This window comes from Mya arenaria, chromosome 15 (assembly GCF_026914265.1).
Source record: "Mya arenaria isolate MELC-2E11 chromosome 15, ASM2691426v1".
NCBI lineage: Eukaryota > Metazoa > Mollusca > Bivalvia > Myida > Myidae > Mya > Mya arenaria.
The window spans coordinates 28,278,983-28,293,734 of record NC_069136.1 but is presented as its reverse complement, the minus strand read 5'-3'; the positions used below and the strand labels follow the sequence as shown (position 1 = coordinate 28,293,734).

Genomic DNA, 14,752 nt, shown 5'->3' with positions numbered 1-14,752 from the left:
CATACTTGCTAATGCTGTTGCACCGATTCTAAAAGAATGGCTTTTAATGATTGCTCTAATTCCACAAAATTCAAGGCATTTCATTAACATTGCTCTAAACTGGTATTTCGTCAAAGGCTCCTTTCTAAAACGACAAAACAACGGACCGTCAATGTTAGGACGTACCGATAAATACAACTATAAAGACAGTACAGGGCATATAGTATTATCCGAAGAATGTGTAAACATCAATGACTCAGAGTTGCTATACTGGTCTGTTTTTGAACACCTAATGAGAAGTGTGCACTTGCATTCGGATAATGATAAATCCGAAATCTGTGCCACCTTCGTGTAGGGGCCTGCTTTCGCATCTACTGCGATTTCTCCTACCCTCAGAAAACCAAAAAAATGCAATAACAAATGCTGCATTAAGCCTAAGTCACACATTCAGGATTTTTACTGCCGTCCTTGATAGGACCATTCCCGATTAAAATGTGTCTAAAGTCGGATCAAGATCCTGTTATTCGTGGCTGGAAATTCAAACTTTTATTAAAATTTGTAAAAACATTTATTTAATCACGACAACATATTGTTCAGGAGGCGTCCCGATCCAGCCGTTTCCAGCAGAATTCGTCCTGATTATCCCGTTCTCAATCCGATTCTGATCCGATTTGTATCTTTGTCATGGTAAAAAACGCCCGAATCTGTCACGACATAGTCACGATTGTAATCCGACTAGACAAAATCGGCTGTGTTTCCCGAATGTTACGGGACGCACCTAACTGTCGGGAGTGCTTGGCCGACCTCTCCGGACCATTCCCGATCCGTAGGACTCTATTACGAACATATACGACTGCGTTTAGACAATGATAGGACATTCCAGATCATTGAGGATAGTAATCCGACTTTTTCGCTTTTCGTGTCGTAGCGCTGTCTGATCTCAAACGGGAGCCATAATCGGCACTGTGTGAACGCCGCATTAAAGAGACTTCTTTCAAAAGCTGACGATGCTACAAAAGGCAACGCTCTCAAAATCTGCTTAAGAATATAAATGGTTAAAGGCATTCTGGTATCTTTTACGGGGCGATTCCGCCGTAAACCACATAACATTTTCTATATTATGAATGCTCGATAGAAATCTTGTAAATTGTTGAGCTTTAGAAAAAATGAAATCTCAGACGAATAAACATTTATTGTGGAAAATGAACATTTTTTGAATTTAGACAAATGTGCGACAAATTGAACAAAATGGGGCAATGAAGGAGGCCAGCAGTCAGGTAAACTGTATTCGTTTAAATATTTTTATAATGCAATGGCCTGATTATAAACTTGCTTGGTGTTTTTGAAGACAGACTAATTTAACAGGTAATTTACTTCATCTTTAAATATGTCCAAAATGCCTGCGGAATTGGCGTCGGCTGGGTATCCGCATTTGGGGCCAACTGACGAAAGATTTCCCACTGCATCCGTGAAATAGAGTCAACATGTTTATTATTAACACAGCCCTAATATGAAAACTAAATTGCATAGACCACATGCCGATTGGAATCTGAACAACGGCCATGTTATCACAATTAAAACATATTTTCAATGAGCAAAACCTGTCTTTCCATAAATAGCATGCTAATGCAGTTGGTACCATTTTCAAATATGTAATGTCTGACAGAATATCGCTGTTCATCCAAATTTCTGGCCACTGCAGAAAAGTCCAGGTTCCCTTACACTTTCTAAATAAGGGTATGACATGTGTGTGATCAATCTAAAACCATCTGTACGTTTTGGCACTAGGCCAATATGCGAAACTCTTAAATTTGAAATGGGTTTATTCACAAACGGTCCTGATATTATCCCAGCCGCTACTTCCGTTAAAAGTTTTTGCCGAACAATAGACCCATGACCGTTAACAGATTTCAAGTTTTTACATTCGAAAGGTTCACGCGGTCCCGAGAAACCTAGAAGAAACCCGTTTTCTAAACCATTAACTGAATACTCGGCTTCTTCTCTATTAGGATACTGATCAAGCAATTGCCTTAAAACGTCGCATTTTATTGGAGTTTAAACTTTTTCCAAAATAGGGATGAAAACTATGCGTGGCGGTTGCATGGAAATGTGACATGTTTATATGGGAGGGAGAGAACCGCTTTCCAAACTGGGGGCGAACATTAGGGAGAGTTACGTCCCTTGACTCTGGGGCGACGCTCTGAGGACAAGACCTGGTACAATTTACAACTGGATGAACCGCTTTGCAAACCATGCTTGTATGAGCGTACTTACAGAAGGGTTTTAAACAACCTGCCTTGTAGTTAAAGTCATAACATTGACCTACAGTTTTTGGCTTAAGCATCGGAGGTCCGCTGGCTGTTCCGAACAGACTACAAGTTATCCATAAATGACCGTCATCATTTGACCATGACCTTGAAGGGTCATTAGCCATACGGAGACGAAACTGGATATCGTACTGGTAACAACAGGTTCGATTGAGCAGCCCTCCTTACAAGTGCCATGTACTTCAAAGTCTTAGAGGCCATACTGGGGGTAATATATGAATGCGTCAGTTCATGTATCGATATTTTCAATTTTCTTGACTTAAGACTGTGGTTTTAACATCAACTGGTTATTAGTTAACGTCAATTGTACATTATTGTCAAGGTAATTTTGAACATATGGAAAAAATATATACAAATTTGCTATTCCAAATCATTTTCTTAATTTGATCCGAAACAAACATATCAATTTCTGTGGAATTTTACAATAACAAAGGATCTTTCTCACCTAATGTATTTGTTTTGCCATGCCTTGGGTCGTCATATTAACAGGGGCGGCAACGCTGTCTGCAAGGGAGAAACATCACTCACAGGAGGGACCGTTGGCTGGGCAACCGGAACTGCATGTGTCGTTGCGGAAAATCGGCCCTGGTAAAGTCTACCCTGCTAGCGGTGCGGAGGTCCCAACGCTTGTCGGAACCATTGTCTGGTTGCCCGGCTGACCGACATTACTAGCATCGTGGAAAACGTAAATTGCTCGCTTGCGGCAGAACTCGTGGTAGCCCTGGTCCACTGCACTGGTGTCGAAATACTGATGCATGGCAATTGCTGATTCGAAGACTTGGAGACTAATTGCTGTGTACCTGCACCTGCAGAAGTCAAAGTCCATTGGCATAGTGGCCCGTCAGCAGGTTGTTCCAAGATTGTTGTTAAGGTCGCTGTACATACCGGAGGTTGATGGCAAAGGCGAGAACCCGGGCCCGGATTCGCACGCCTTTGCTGAATATTACGTGTCTGCAAGTTTCTTACACGATCCAAAAAATGACAATATAGTCGCCGGTTGCAGGGCTTTACCCCTCTGCCCCTTGTAGTGGTCAAATGTTTGAGCCGGGAATTGGGCATAATCATCCGATGACAAGCAATTTTCTTAGTTAATTTTTTTGTTCAAAGAATGCTGCCGTTTTGTTCCGAGCTGAAAACATGTCGTATGACGTCACTAAACAAACGCTACATGGCATTATAATCTATAGCCGATCATTTTCATTGTCAACATTTATACCTTTGTTGGCACCAATTGCTTTGAGGCTGTTATAGAAGGTCTACAGGTACTGGTTCTTCGGAATCAGTTAATCCTAACCCTTACAATAAGAAAATTCCTTTACCCTTACCCCTAGCTCTAATCCTCGTCCTTCGAAACTAGATAAGGACCTTCCACAGTCTTAACGTCGGTGGGGAATGTAAAACATTAAGGCGTTTAGAAATGAAAGTGTTAGTAATTTATGAGGTGAAATATTTATCAAATGTAATCAAACATGTTTTTGTGTAATGAGGAAATGAGCAGATTTCACAAGGGAAAATCTTGTCTGAGATTTGTTAAAATTTCTTTGGCATTTTCACGTTATTCTTCAAAATGAGATCACACAATACTTACAATGTCATTTGCTTGATATCTCACTTTGGCAATTTAACTCCTGTGTATGTATATTTATTCACTATGTCTCTATTTCAGTTCATTGTGACCGAAGACTCACATTATTTGAAGTCGGTTCCGTTTCCGTTGGACACCGAAAGTATTGTCAGGGTTGTGTTTACTCTCAAGGAGAAAAAGTAAATATTGTTTTTTTTTGTGAAACTAAAACAATAAGCGCTCTTACGTTGACTTACTGCTGTTCTCAATCGGAGCACTTCGGGACTTTTTCTTCAAAAAACTTTGGATGCACATGGACGATTTACAATGTCAGAATTCTTTACATTTAAATACGCTTAAATAAGTAGTTCAAGTAGTAATTTCAAATAAGGAAATTACTCTGTATAAGGATTTATGAAATTATACATTTAATAGGGGATAAATTTCAACTGACTAATCAAAAAACATGCTTAAATGCTATAACTGATTAATATGAATACTATTATTAATTTTACGAACTACTTTTACTAATGTAATGGGATATATCTGATGCTCGTCGCATGGCGGAGATGGAAGAGGTATTCCGATTGTTTTGTGGTTTTGTTAGGTTCACAAACAAGCAAGTATCATGCCTATACATTAGCGATTACTTTCGTGATCTCAAGAGTACAAGAAAATCAAGTATCATAACATTGTGGTAAACTGAAAGCAATTTAAGTCTCTTTTTGAATTTTGCAAGCTGCCATTTATCATAATCACAATGCTAAAGAAGGACAACTTCAGGCGTATCAATATCTTGAGCAATATTGATTTAATTGAGTTATGTCAATTTCCTTTGCATATGACTGAGAATTAATTCTAAACATCATTTTTCGCCAACTTACAATTTTAAAATAATCTGGCATTGATATTATAGACGTAAAAACCACCAACAGGTTAAATACAACTGTTATATCAAACCGTGCAAAGTGGTTGAATAATGTAATAGGCTTGTGATTCAAAATAGGTTTAAACAAAGCACATTTATTTTCAAAACAGTCGGAAAACAAAAACAAAATAGCTTCCTTTTAAAATAATTTCCAGCATATTTTTCATATTAGGCAAGTTTCGACAGCCAATGAAAATGGTCGATTTTTCAAATCCTATATTTGGCGAGTTTTGTAGCCAATCAAAACAATATTGTCAACGGTATTATCCCCGTATCGCGATAAATACATAATAGTTGATTAATAATACAAATTATTGTTGTGGAATAGATGTTGTATATAACAGAAAATGAGCACACCTTCCTTCAAATACATGTCTAAATGTAAAACCTTTTTTTTACCTGTCTATGAATAAAAAAACACAACAGATGACGATCACTGACCGAAACGGTGACACTGATTTAATCCATTTCACCGCGAAACCAAAAAAAAGCATATGCGCCTTTTTCGACCATGATCATGTACGTCTGTTGATCCAAAAGTTTGCGGACACTGTTTTAAGATAAAGTTGACAACCAATGGTTATATTTTTAGATTGTGTATTGGATACAGTATCAAATGTTACATTCTATGCACTAGAGCTCTTTGACGACTATCGCGCGATACATGTAAAAGGGGCAATCTAAAATTTCGCGGATTTTGTCTTAAAATTTTGTTTATAACTATTAGTTTTATTTTAAACAGTTAAACTGCGATCGCTCGAGGACGCCGTGGTCCGAGCTAAAACCTCGAAGGAACCGATGTTTTGAACAACCCAAGTTTTAATTTCCCAGTCTGTTATGAAATGTCTTTCAGTGTATTTTAATTTTTCGACACGGAATATGCATTGCATTGTGGAAATCGCTCATATGTTCAAAGACTGTCTACTAAATGTAAAAAAAAAATACATGAATAAATAGTAAAGTTTATTTGTAAAAAAGGCACACTTTCTGAACAAACAGTGCATATTATGGCATATGTCAGATTAAGGATTGATAATTGGCGCATCTTGTCTGTCTTGCGTAACTGTGGATTTATAAGTTGGGTGGTGTGTAAGCTTATTTGTGCTCGCACTCGGGCCTCATAAGTTGGACCGCTATGATATTGCTTTAATAATATTTTATTACTCATTTACATTTCTGACAACTAACTTCTCATAACTATCTTCTCAATTGCCCTTATATGCGTAAACAGTGATAAACGGGTTTTCACACATTATCAAATTTCCTTTCAACGGTCATTGAATTTCAAAAATGCAACTAGCATTTTTTTCTTTATTTTGGAACACGCATTCGGGAAAAATGTTAGAATATATGACCTCGAGTGAGTCATAAGGTTTTTTGCATGATTTGTGTATTTGGGACCGGCTATTGTGCTCGACTCCTCGACTTATTTAGTTTTCGATGCAGAGTCTGTATATTTCATATGAAAATAGAAGGGAAAATGTTCGGGACTAAGCTTTGACCTCGAGGGACCGCTGGTTCTCGAACGACCCCATGTTCGAACGACCACAGTGTAACTGTAATTGACTTTTGTATTATGTATAAAATGAGATATTCGTTTCAACGGCAAAACTACTAACAGCTATATAATCATTTTTGTCTAGGGATGGAAGCGAATATCCGAGTATCCGGATATCCGGATATCACGCAAGTATTCGGATACCAAAATGGGTATTCGAATATTCGTTAAGAATTAAAATTTCAATGAAATAGCTTAGGAGAGACATAGCAATTGTTATAAAACTTTTCAGATGAAATATTTCAGGTGATCAACAGTGTCTGTCGCGAAGTGGGTATGTGTCACAAATCGTCTGCTAATTTGGTGTTTGTACAAGGCGTGATATTGTGTCCTTGTGCAGCACCCTGTGAAGTTCTATGACCTTGTTTACAATGACAAGTGTTGTTTTATGATATCAGATGTGCTTAATTGACACTAATTGATATTAAACGGATTGATCATTAATCCGCAGGAATTGATCGTCCAATCACAAGATAAGGGTCGTGCAATCAAAGCTATTAATGACCAATCGTATTTTTGATGAATATGCATGAAGAAATTATTGCTATCTGAACAATAAATATAAAAACAAATTTGTTTATCTTTTCACTTTTCAATCAAATTTCCATCATTTTGCATCTTGTAATTGTGTTTTGAATTATTAATCGTTATTCCTGTATCATGACAACGGAAATATGCCTCCAACATTGACTTCAAGTTTTTGGAAGTATTTCACAAAATCCGAGGATGGTAAAAGTGTTGTGTGTCAACTGTGTAATGTTAAACTGGTATATTGTGGTGGAACTTCAAACCTTAGAAATCACATGAAAAAACACCCCGTATGCAGTCCACCGACTACGCCTTCAAAGTCCACCATGAGGCAGACAACTCTTGACGTCACCATGTCCACTATTTTTTTTATACAATATGTTAACATGTTTAGTTTATTGATAAATAAAAAAAAGTACACGCATGTAAATAAAGAAAAATCAGATCGTTTTTTTGTCTTCTTATCTTTTCCGCAATTATATCCTTCATCAAAAAACTCCGCAGAAATTGTAGGTATTGCATTAAATCAAACAATATAATAAATAAAATTACAATCGACTATTCAAATAATCAAAGCGTCATTTAACATGAAACCTGCTGATAAATAACAAACTCGAAAGCACGTGGCAGTAACCAAGCAACCACCTCGGCCGAAGTGACTATCAAATTCGCGAGGTGTTTATGTGGTATTCATCATGAGTTTTATGACGTAAAATGAGTTGTTTAGCTTTGAATTATACATGATAAATTTCTAAGACTGATAAAGAATGAATGAAAAAGTGAAATTGCCATATGACGAATTATAAATTAAGTGGACACTTGTGTCAAATAACAGAAGGTGGGTGACATATAATTGGAAATTTACTTATTATGAAAACAATTTGATACGAGTATCCGGATAGTATTCGAATACTTGATACGAATATCCGGATACCGATTTGGTATACGGTTTCCATCCCTAGTTTTGTCTTAAGAGACGGACGCTTTATTATACACAAATATGACCTTTTCATTGAATTTAGTTTCACTTTTTACAGATTCGTTTTAAACCTGTATCTGGATGCACAACACATCTTCCTGCATGTCGTTGCAAATGGACGAGTATCGTTTGTAGATCATATGGTTGATAACGTGTGGCAACAACAATTGATAGTCGGTTTGTATCCGGGCAACATTGGCCAGAGACAAGAATTTATAGTTAAGATACACAAAAACTACGTCCAGGTATGTCATGGTGATCATTTTACTAGTATGGGCATTTATGCTGTGGCATTTAAGATGTCAATTTCGTAGCCCCTTTAGGATTTTCGTGTGGCATGTTCATCCTTTTCCGAGAATGAGTGCTTTCAGTAATACATGAAGGAACATGCGATTTATTTCGGAGAAAATGTATACGATAGTTATTCCAGAAGATCGAATACAAAAACTGTTATAAAGTAAATATGGTAGAAATATGAAATGTTCGGATTTATTTCATTTTCACATAATACTTTTCATCAGGTGTAAAATTTGGTAACATCGTGTTATAACATGAAACAATGTTTTTTTTATAAAATATCAGACGCAGCGCACACCAACTCACATAGTTATTAAGACATATTCCCATTAAAAGTCGACACCAACGTGCGTGGCTTATCATATATATATATACATATTCACGCATGTCGTGGCGCACTCTTACATACAGAGCTATATAGGCATTTCCACGCAGGTTGCGGCGCATACTAATGTACATACCTTACCATGTAAACATTTTCCAGCATGTCGCGGCGAAAACAAACGTTCATACTTTCAATATAGACATTTTTTGCACGTCGCGGTGCATTCAAACGTTCCTTCTTTCAATGTAGGCATTTTCCTGCATGTCGTGGTGCATGAAAACGTTCATACTTTCAATGTAGACATTTTCCTGCACGTCGCGGCGCACACAAACGTTCATCCCTTTCCATGTAGACATTATCCTGCACGTCACGGCGCATACAAACGTTCATACATTTTCATGTACAGCTATTTCTGCACGTCGCGGTGCACACAAGCGTTCATACCATTCCATGTAGACATATTCCTGCACGTCGCGGTGCACACAAGCGTTCATACCTTTCCATGTAGACACATTCCTGCACGTCGCGGTGCTCACAAACGTTCATACTACTCCATATAGACACATTCCTGCACGTCACGGCGCATACAAACGTTCATACCTTTCCATGTAGACACATTTCTGCACGTCGTGGTGCTTACAAACGTTCATACCTGTCCATGTAGACATGTTCCTGCATTTCGCGGTGCACGCAAACATTCATACCTTTTTTAAATATAAAACTATTCAAGCAGACATCGTTGTGCACTTATTCCCGCATGCTGCGGCGCACACAAACGTAAATACGTAGCTTATTAGGCATTTTCGCTGCCCTGCATACACACTCACTTACATACATTAGTTTATAACTTTATACACATATTCCTTCATGTTGCCACGCATCAAAGATTCATGCCTTACTTGTAGACATATTCCCGCATGTCTGTTTCGCGTAGGCATCGTGTTGCGATTTATAATGCCTTTTGCTATGAGTTTAGTCCATTGAGCTTTGTATTCGTTACAGGTGTTCCATGACAACGTGTTTCAGATTCAATGCAACACCATGCTACCGTCTACGCAGATACGAACCTTTATGTTTGCACCTATGACCCATTCAAGTGTGATCGAAATGCACGCCATGGAATTTGAGCGACCATAACTGTTGCGTTATACAATTCAATATGTAGCAATACATTTCGAGAAATTCATATACTCAAGACATTTCAGAGCCAATATTAATCCGATTCGATATATCACTTGGAAGGAAAGATTAGCGAATACATGTCGCTTTTATTATTAATAATGTTTTCATCATTCGTTCCCAGCTTTTGTACATTGATGCTTTGTATAATAAAACTCTATGATCACACAGTTTTAAACATTTTATTTTATAAGGCAGACTGTTTGGGATGTTTATAATAAAGACTGCATCGTATCTTTGAAAAGTTTTTGCATTAGGTGCTCTGAATTGTTTTCATCCGTCTGCAAATAAAGTTGGGATCTCTAATCATAGAAGTACTTGGGGATTACCTATACGTTTATTATTATTTGTTTTTTGATAAGTTTCCTCAAGGTAATGCATACTTTGATAAGATTTACCTTTTGCGTTTGATCTTTATTAAGAATTGTTGGTTTAAACCCACATTAAATTTACATTTTACTGACCGTTCCAAGGCGGTACCTAACCATTCTTGATAAGCATACCTATTTTTTATATATATAGTATGTATGAACTGTGCTGTTTGTGGAGTTTTGTGCTGTTCTTCTATGTTTCTTGTTTTTGATTTTGTGCTATATGTCTTTAGCGTTTGCCCAGAGCCACTAAACCGGGTTTATGTTTAAACTTTTTGCTACTGAGCTTTTTTCTGTAGCTTTTTGCAAAAATATTGCAATTCACATTTTGTTTGATAATGTCAACAAATTCGAGCTTTTAATATTATGGTGTAAACATAACACATGTTTTAGTCAGAGCAATAAGAAATTAAAATTCTGAAAAATAATGCTTCATATTGATGGAAATTTTGAGATTTTTAGGGTTTATTATTTTCCTTTCATTATAAGTCAATTTTGCTACTCGTTTCTCGGCCTTTCTAAACAAAGGTGATCTATGCATGCCAAAGAGATAAAAATCGTGTTTTAATCAATCTTCTTTAATCCCGAAATTTACTGAAGGAAATGAAGTCGCATTTCTTGACTTTCATTGTTCGGAGCTGTTTCTGCACACTTGAATTTTGCTTTATATTTCAAACGCTAAAAAATAGATTCTTCAAATTATGACCACGTGTTGTATCGTTTCAGATGAGTTCAATAAAAAGTTTGTGTTTTTAAATGTGCTGATTTATATATTGGCCAAACGCCATATTACAGTTGCCACCCAGCGCAAGAAACTAACAGATATAACAACCAAGCTGCGCTAAATAACCTCCTACTTCCGTTAGTGTTTCGGGAAATAACGTCTAACATGGAAACACCTTTTGTAAATGTTATATTGGTGCTAATGTTTATGTTCATTGATGTCACTGTTCCAGCTTCGCGAACAAAGGTGACGTTTGTTTTTGTCGTAACGTTGTTATGGTCCATCAGCGGAACGTAAAGTTCCCACGGGTATGTTATCTCCATCAAGAATCGATCTTTGTCTTGGGTTGAATAGAGATTTCCCCCGAGTCTTCCTGATTCGAAGTTCAGCTGCGTTTGTGAACTTCCATTCACAGTTAATATGAACTCTGGTTGAAACTCATTTCCGTAGATTCCGGTGTACTCGGAAATGTCCGGTAAAAAAGCAGAAATTTCCGTCAACCTCGAATCTGTCTCGTCTTTCCAGGGTTCGGGAAAGGAGCAGGCAGTTGAAGAGTTCAACCATGGTTCTTTGTCCAGTAATAAGTCTGCCAGGTAGTACATAGTTGTAGTCAAGGATGTGTACTGGTAATCCTCTAACATTCCTCCATTTGTACTAATAAATATCCCTGCAATAAGTATTTGTACATTTACTTCAGTGAATCAAGTCTTAAAAAGATCAAATGGTTCAATTATGTTTTTTCTCCAACTACGAAACAATTGTAGAACCAAAACATAAAATCATCAACTTACAAAAAGAAAAAACAAAAAAGAACAAGCTAACTAAATACAGTTTCGAACACAACTGATAAATATCCTTTGCTGCCGACTGTGGCGGTACCCATTTTCACCCCGTCCCCCATACATTAGTTTTCTAATCGGATGGGAACTATCAAGAAGGATATAGTGAGTCTTACATTAGTAATTGTTAGCTATGATATACCAAGTCCTTATGATGAGATACTAAGTCTTAATTTTGATATACTTAGTAATTCTTAGGAGATAAAAAAATATAATTACGAGACATTCCGTTTAGCACTCATAATCTCCTAATTACGAGTTAGTATCTCCTATTAAGGACTTCAGAATTCATAGTTAGAAAATTGTTCATTCACTTAAAGCATATATTGCGGATAGTGACCCTTCCAGTAGTAAGTCATTATTAAAATGTATATATTTTAATTTTCTACATCATGCTATTACTAGTTCATCGAAACATTGCAAAATAAAAACCGTTGGCTCGAACTCCCAAGGACCAGCGAAAATACAGCGAGCCTCGAAAAATTCGAGGCAAGCGAGATGATTTACCTTGATTTAAAGAAATTGGTCCTTTACATCAAGTTCGAGCCAACGGGGTTCGACTGTATATTACACTTTATAAATACCTTCATGTTAACATTGGAAATAATACATCACACTAACACGGTTTTAAATGTATTTTGTAAAAGCATTATAAATGTTTACATGTTAATCAAAATACACATGTAAGCATAGATACCAATATTTTCTTCCGGAAACAACCAGACTAGCGTTATGTAAGACCAAAATCCTCCACTGTGCCACAACGCTCTGTGACCTGGAAATAAAGACTAGGGTTTAAACCACAAGCCACCACTGTGCCACGCCGCTCAGCTCCTTGGAAACTAAGACCAGCGTTACGTAAGACCACAAGTCTCCACTGTGCCACACCGCTCGGCAACATGGAAATACAGACAAGCGTTATGTACGACCACAAGTCACCAATGTGCCACGCCGCTCGGTATTTTGGAAACAAAGACCAGCGTTACGTAAGACCACAAACATCCACTGTTCCACACCGCTCAATAACCTGGGAATATAGGCTAGCGTTATGTGACACAATAAGCCTCCACTGTGCCACACCGCTCTGTAACCTGGGAATATAGAGAGGCGTTATGTAATTCCCCAAGCAACGACTATGCCACACCACTCTGTAACCTTGAAATAAAGACATGCGTTATGTAATTCCACAAGCCTCTACTGTATCATAGCCGCTGTGTCCTAGAGTTATAGACCCGCCTTATGTAAAACAACAAGCCTCCGTTGTGCCTCACCGCTCTGTCTCCTGCAACAATAAACTCGCGTTATATAAGACCACAAACCTATCCCAGCAGGCACAACAACGTTGAAGCAACGTTGAAACAACAGTCATCCTTCAACGTTGAGAAAAGGTTGAAATATGGTTGTATTTTAAAGTTGTATTGCGTTGTGATTTCAACCTTGAAACAACGTTGCGGTTTAAACGTTGAAACAACATTGAAATAAGGTTGAAACAACGTTGAAATGAGGTTGAACCAGCGTTGCAGTTTCAACATTGAATAGACGTTGCTGTTAAACCGCTGAAGGGTTAAGGTAAGGTAAAAACTATAAAGAACACAGTTTTGTTTGGATTACCTTTATACAGTATGTACATGTAAATGGTATAATGAGTTTAAATTTAATACGAGTCATACAAAAGATATAATTTGCCAATGTCTCCTCATCCACTGCCTCATCAACAATGCGATGCACCACCCCTTCTTCATCCATGCTGGAATGTAAAAGATTAGAACAATAAATGTAAATAAACCATCCTTTATAAACATAATAGATGCAAAGAAGAGTAGTGTTGCCTTCCCACGTAACATATTTGACATAATTTATCACGTGCCAGTATACACACACTTGTAAATGAATAATTCAAATACCCCCAAAACCTAACATCATCTTATCTGATTTTTCGGGAATGGGTCCGGTACCACAGAAAAACCCTGTTACTAGCAAAAACAAATCGCCATGGTGCATTAGAAATAAAAAAAATCTGTTTAATATTTCAAAACACAATGCAAGTTCTATAAACTTGACAATAAAACATTTAATAAGATTAATACGTTAAGTACCTGTCAATTAATTGTTGAAGACTAAGAATGAAATCAAAGTTATACAGGTTTTGTGTGTGATAAGTAGAAATAAAACACATTAACTTATTGAAAATCTGAAATAAATAGTCTTATGATGTACAAATATAAGTTTATCTTTTTGTGTTACATTATATGTTAGGTGCAAGTTTTACTGATTGCTGAAATACTTGCAACTGTCGTAGGTCAATTAGACATTTAATACTATTAATTCAGATTTTTCATTTTAACATACTTTTTATAAACATATATATTTATCCATTTTGAAATCATTTGAAATTAATATTTAATACAACTATCCCATGTTTGTACCTTTGTTTACTCCCTTAGGAAAAGAAGATGTATATTAGGAACATTTTTCATCATAATTTGAACAATAGAAATGGTATCCGAAATCCCGTCGTATCCGAAATGCATGATTTTCAACAAATAATTCTTTCGAAAACATAATTTTTTGACATTTTGTAAATAAATACCAAACGTACTTACTCAAATGGAACCGACTGTCACTTCCCACACGTAGTTAGCTTGAACTAATGGAATTTACGATAAATCGGTATAACTCTGTATTGCGGTAGATGGCCATTCAGCCTCAAAAAAAGAAGTCTACTCGTCAAGCATGAATGGCTCTCTATAAAAGATTGAATGTGGATATGATAATATAAACAGAACAGAATATCGATCTATATTCGAATGTCATGACAACATCAATATGACAACCATTTTTCAACCATCCTCAATGTTGAGGTATCGACCGTATTTCAACGTCGAAATGTCGAAAAAAAAATTAACGTTGAAGCTTCGACGTTGTTTCAACGTTGAAATATTGTTGATCGACGTTGATCAGCCTTCCTGAGGTTGATAACTGGCGATAAATTACGTCATAAGGCAACACCGTGCATGACAGTTTACCTACAGTATATGGTTATATATATCAATTTATCATTTTGTTTACAGCTAAACTTTTGTACCGGCCTTTTACATCGTTCTTGAAATAGCGCTAGTTAACTAGCGACGGAGCCATTTAATAAAGTTAACCA

The 14,752-nt window shown here is 36.8% G+C and overlaps 1 protein-coding gene across 1 annotated transcript; it reads right to left on the bottom strand.

Annotated features, from left to right (window-relative positions):
- Positions 1 to 2,901: 2,901 nt before the first annotated feature.
- LOC128219269 (uncharacterized) lies at positions 2,902 to 13,543 on the bottom strand. Its single transcript, XM_052927080.1, has 4 exons — positions 13,269 to 13,543; positions 12,296 to 12,373; positions 10,868 to 11,426; positions 2,902 to 3,112 (listed from the first exon to the last, which is right to left on the bottom strand). Exons 1-4 carry the CDS (start codon positions 13,342 to 13,344, stop codon positions 2,902 to 2,904), a joined length of 924 nt encoding a protein of 307 aa, XP_052783040.1. The 5' UTR covers positions 13,345 to 13,543.
- Positions 13,544 to 14,752: the final 1,209 nt, after the last annotated feature.

Bases quoted from the DNA above. Each gene is read 5' to 3' on its own strand.
- LOC128219269 (XM_052927080.1), bottom strand. From the start codon at position 13,344: ATGGATGAAGAAGGGGTGGTGCATCGCATTGTTGATGAGGCAGTGGAT. The intron at 12,374-13,268 runs GTATGACTCGTA...CTTTATTTCCAG, and splicing joins ATTGGCAAATTATATCTTTT to GTCACAGAGCGTTGTGGCAC. The intron at 11,427-12,295 runs GTATCTATGCTT...TACTTATTGCAG, and splicing joins GTTTCCGGAAGAAAATATTG to GGATATTTATTAGTACAAAT.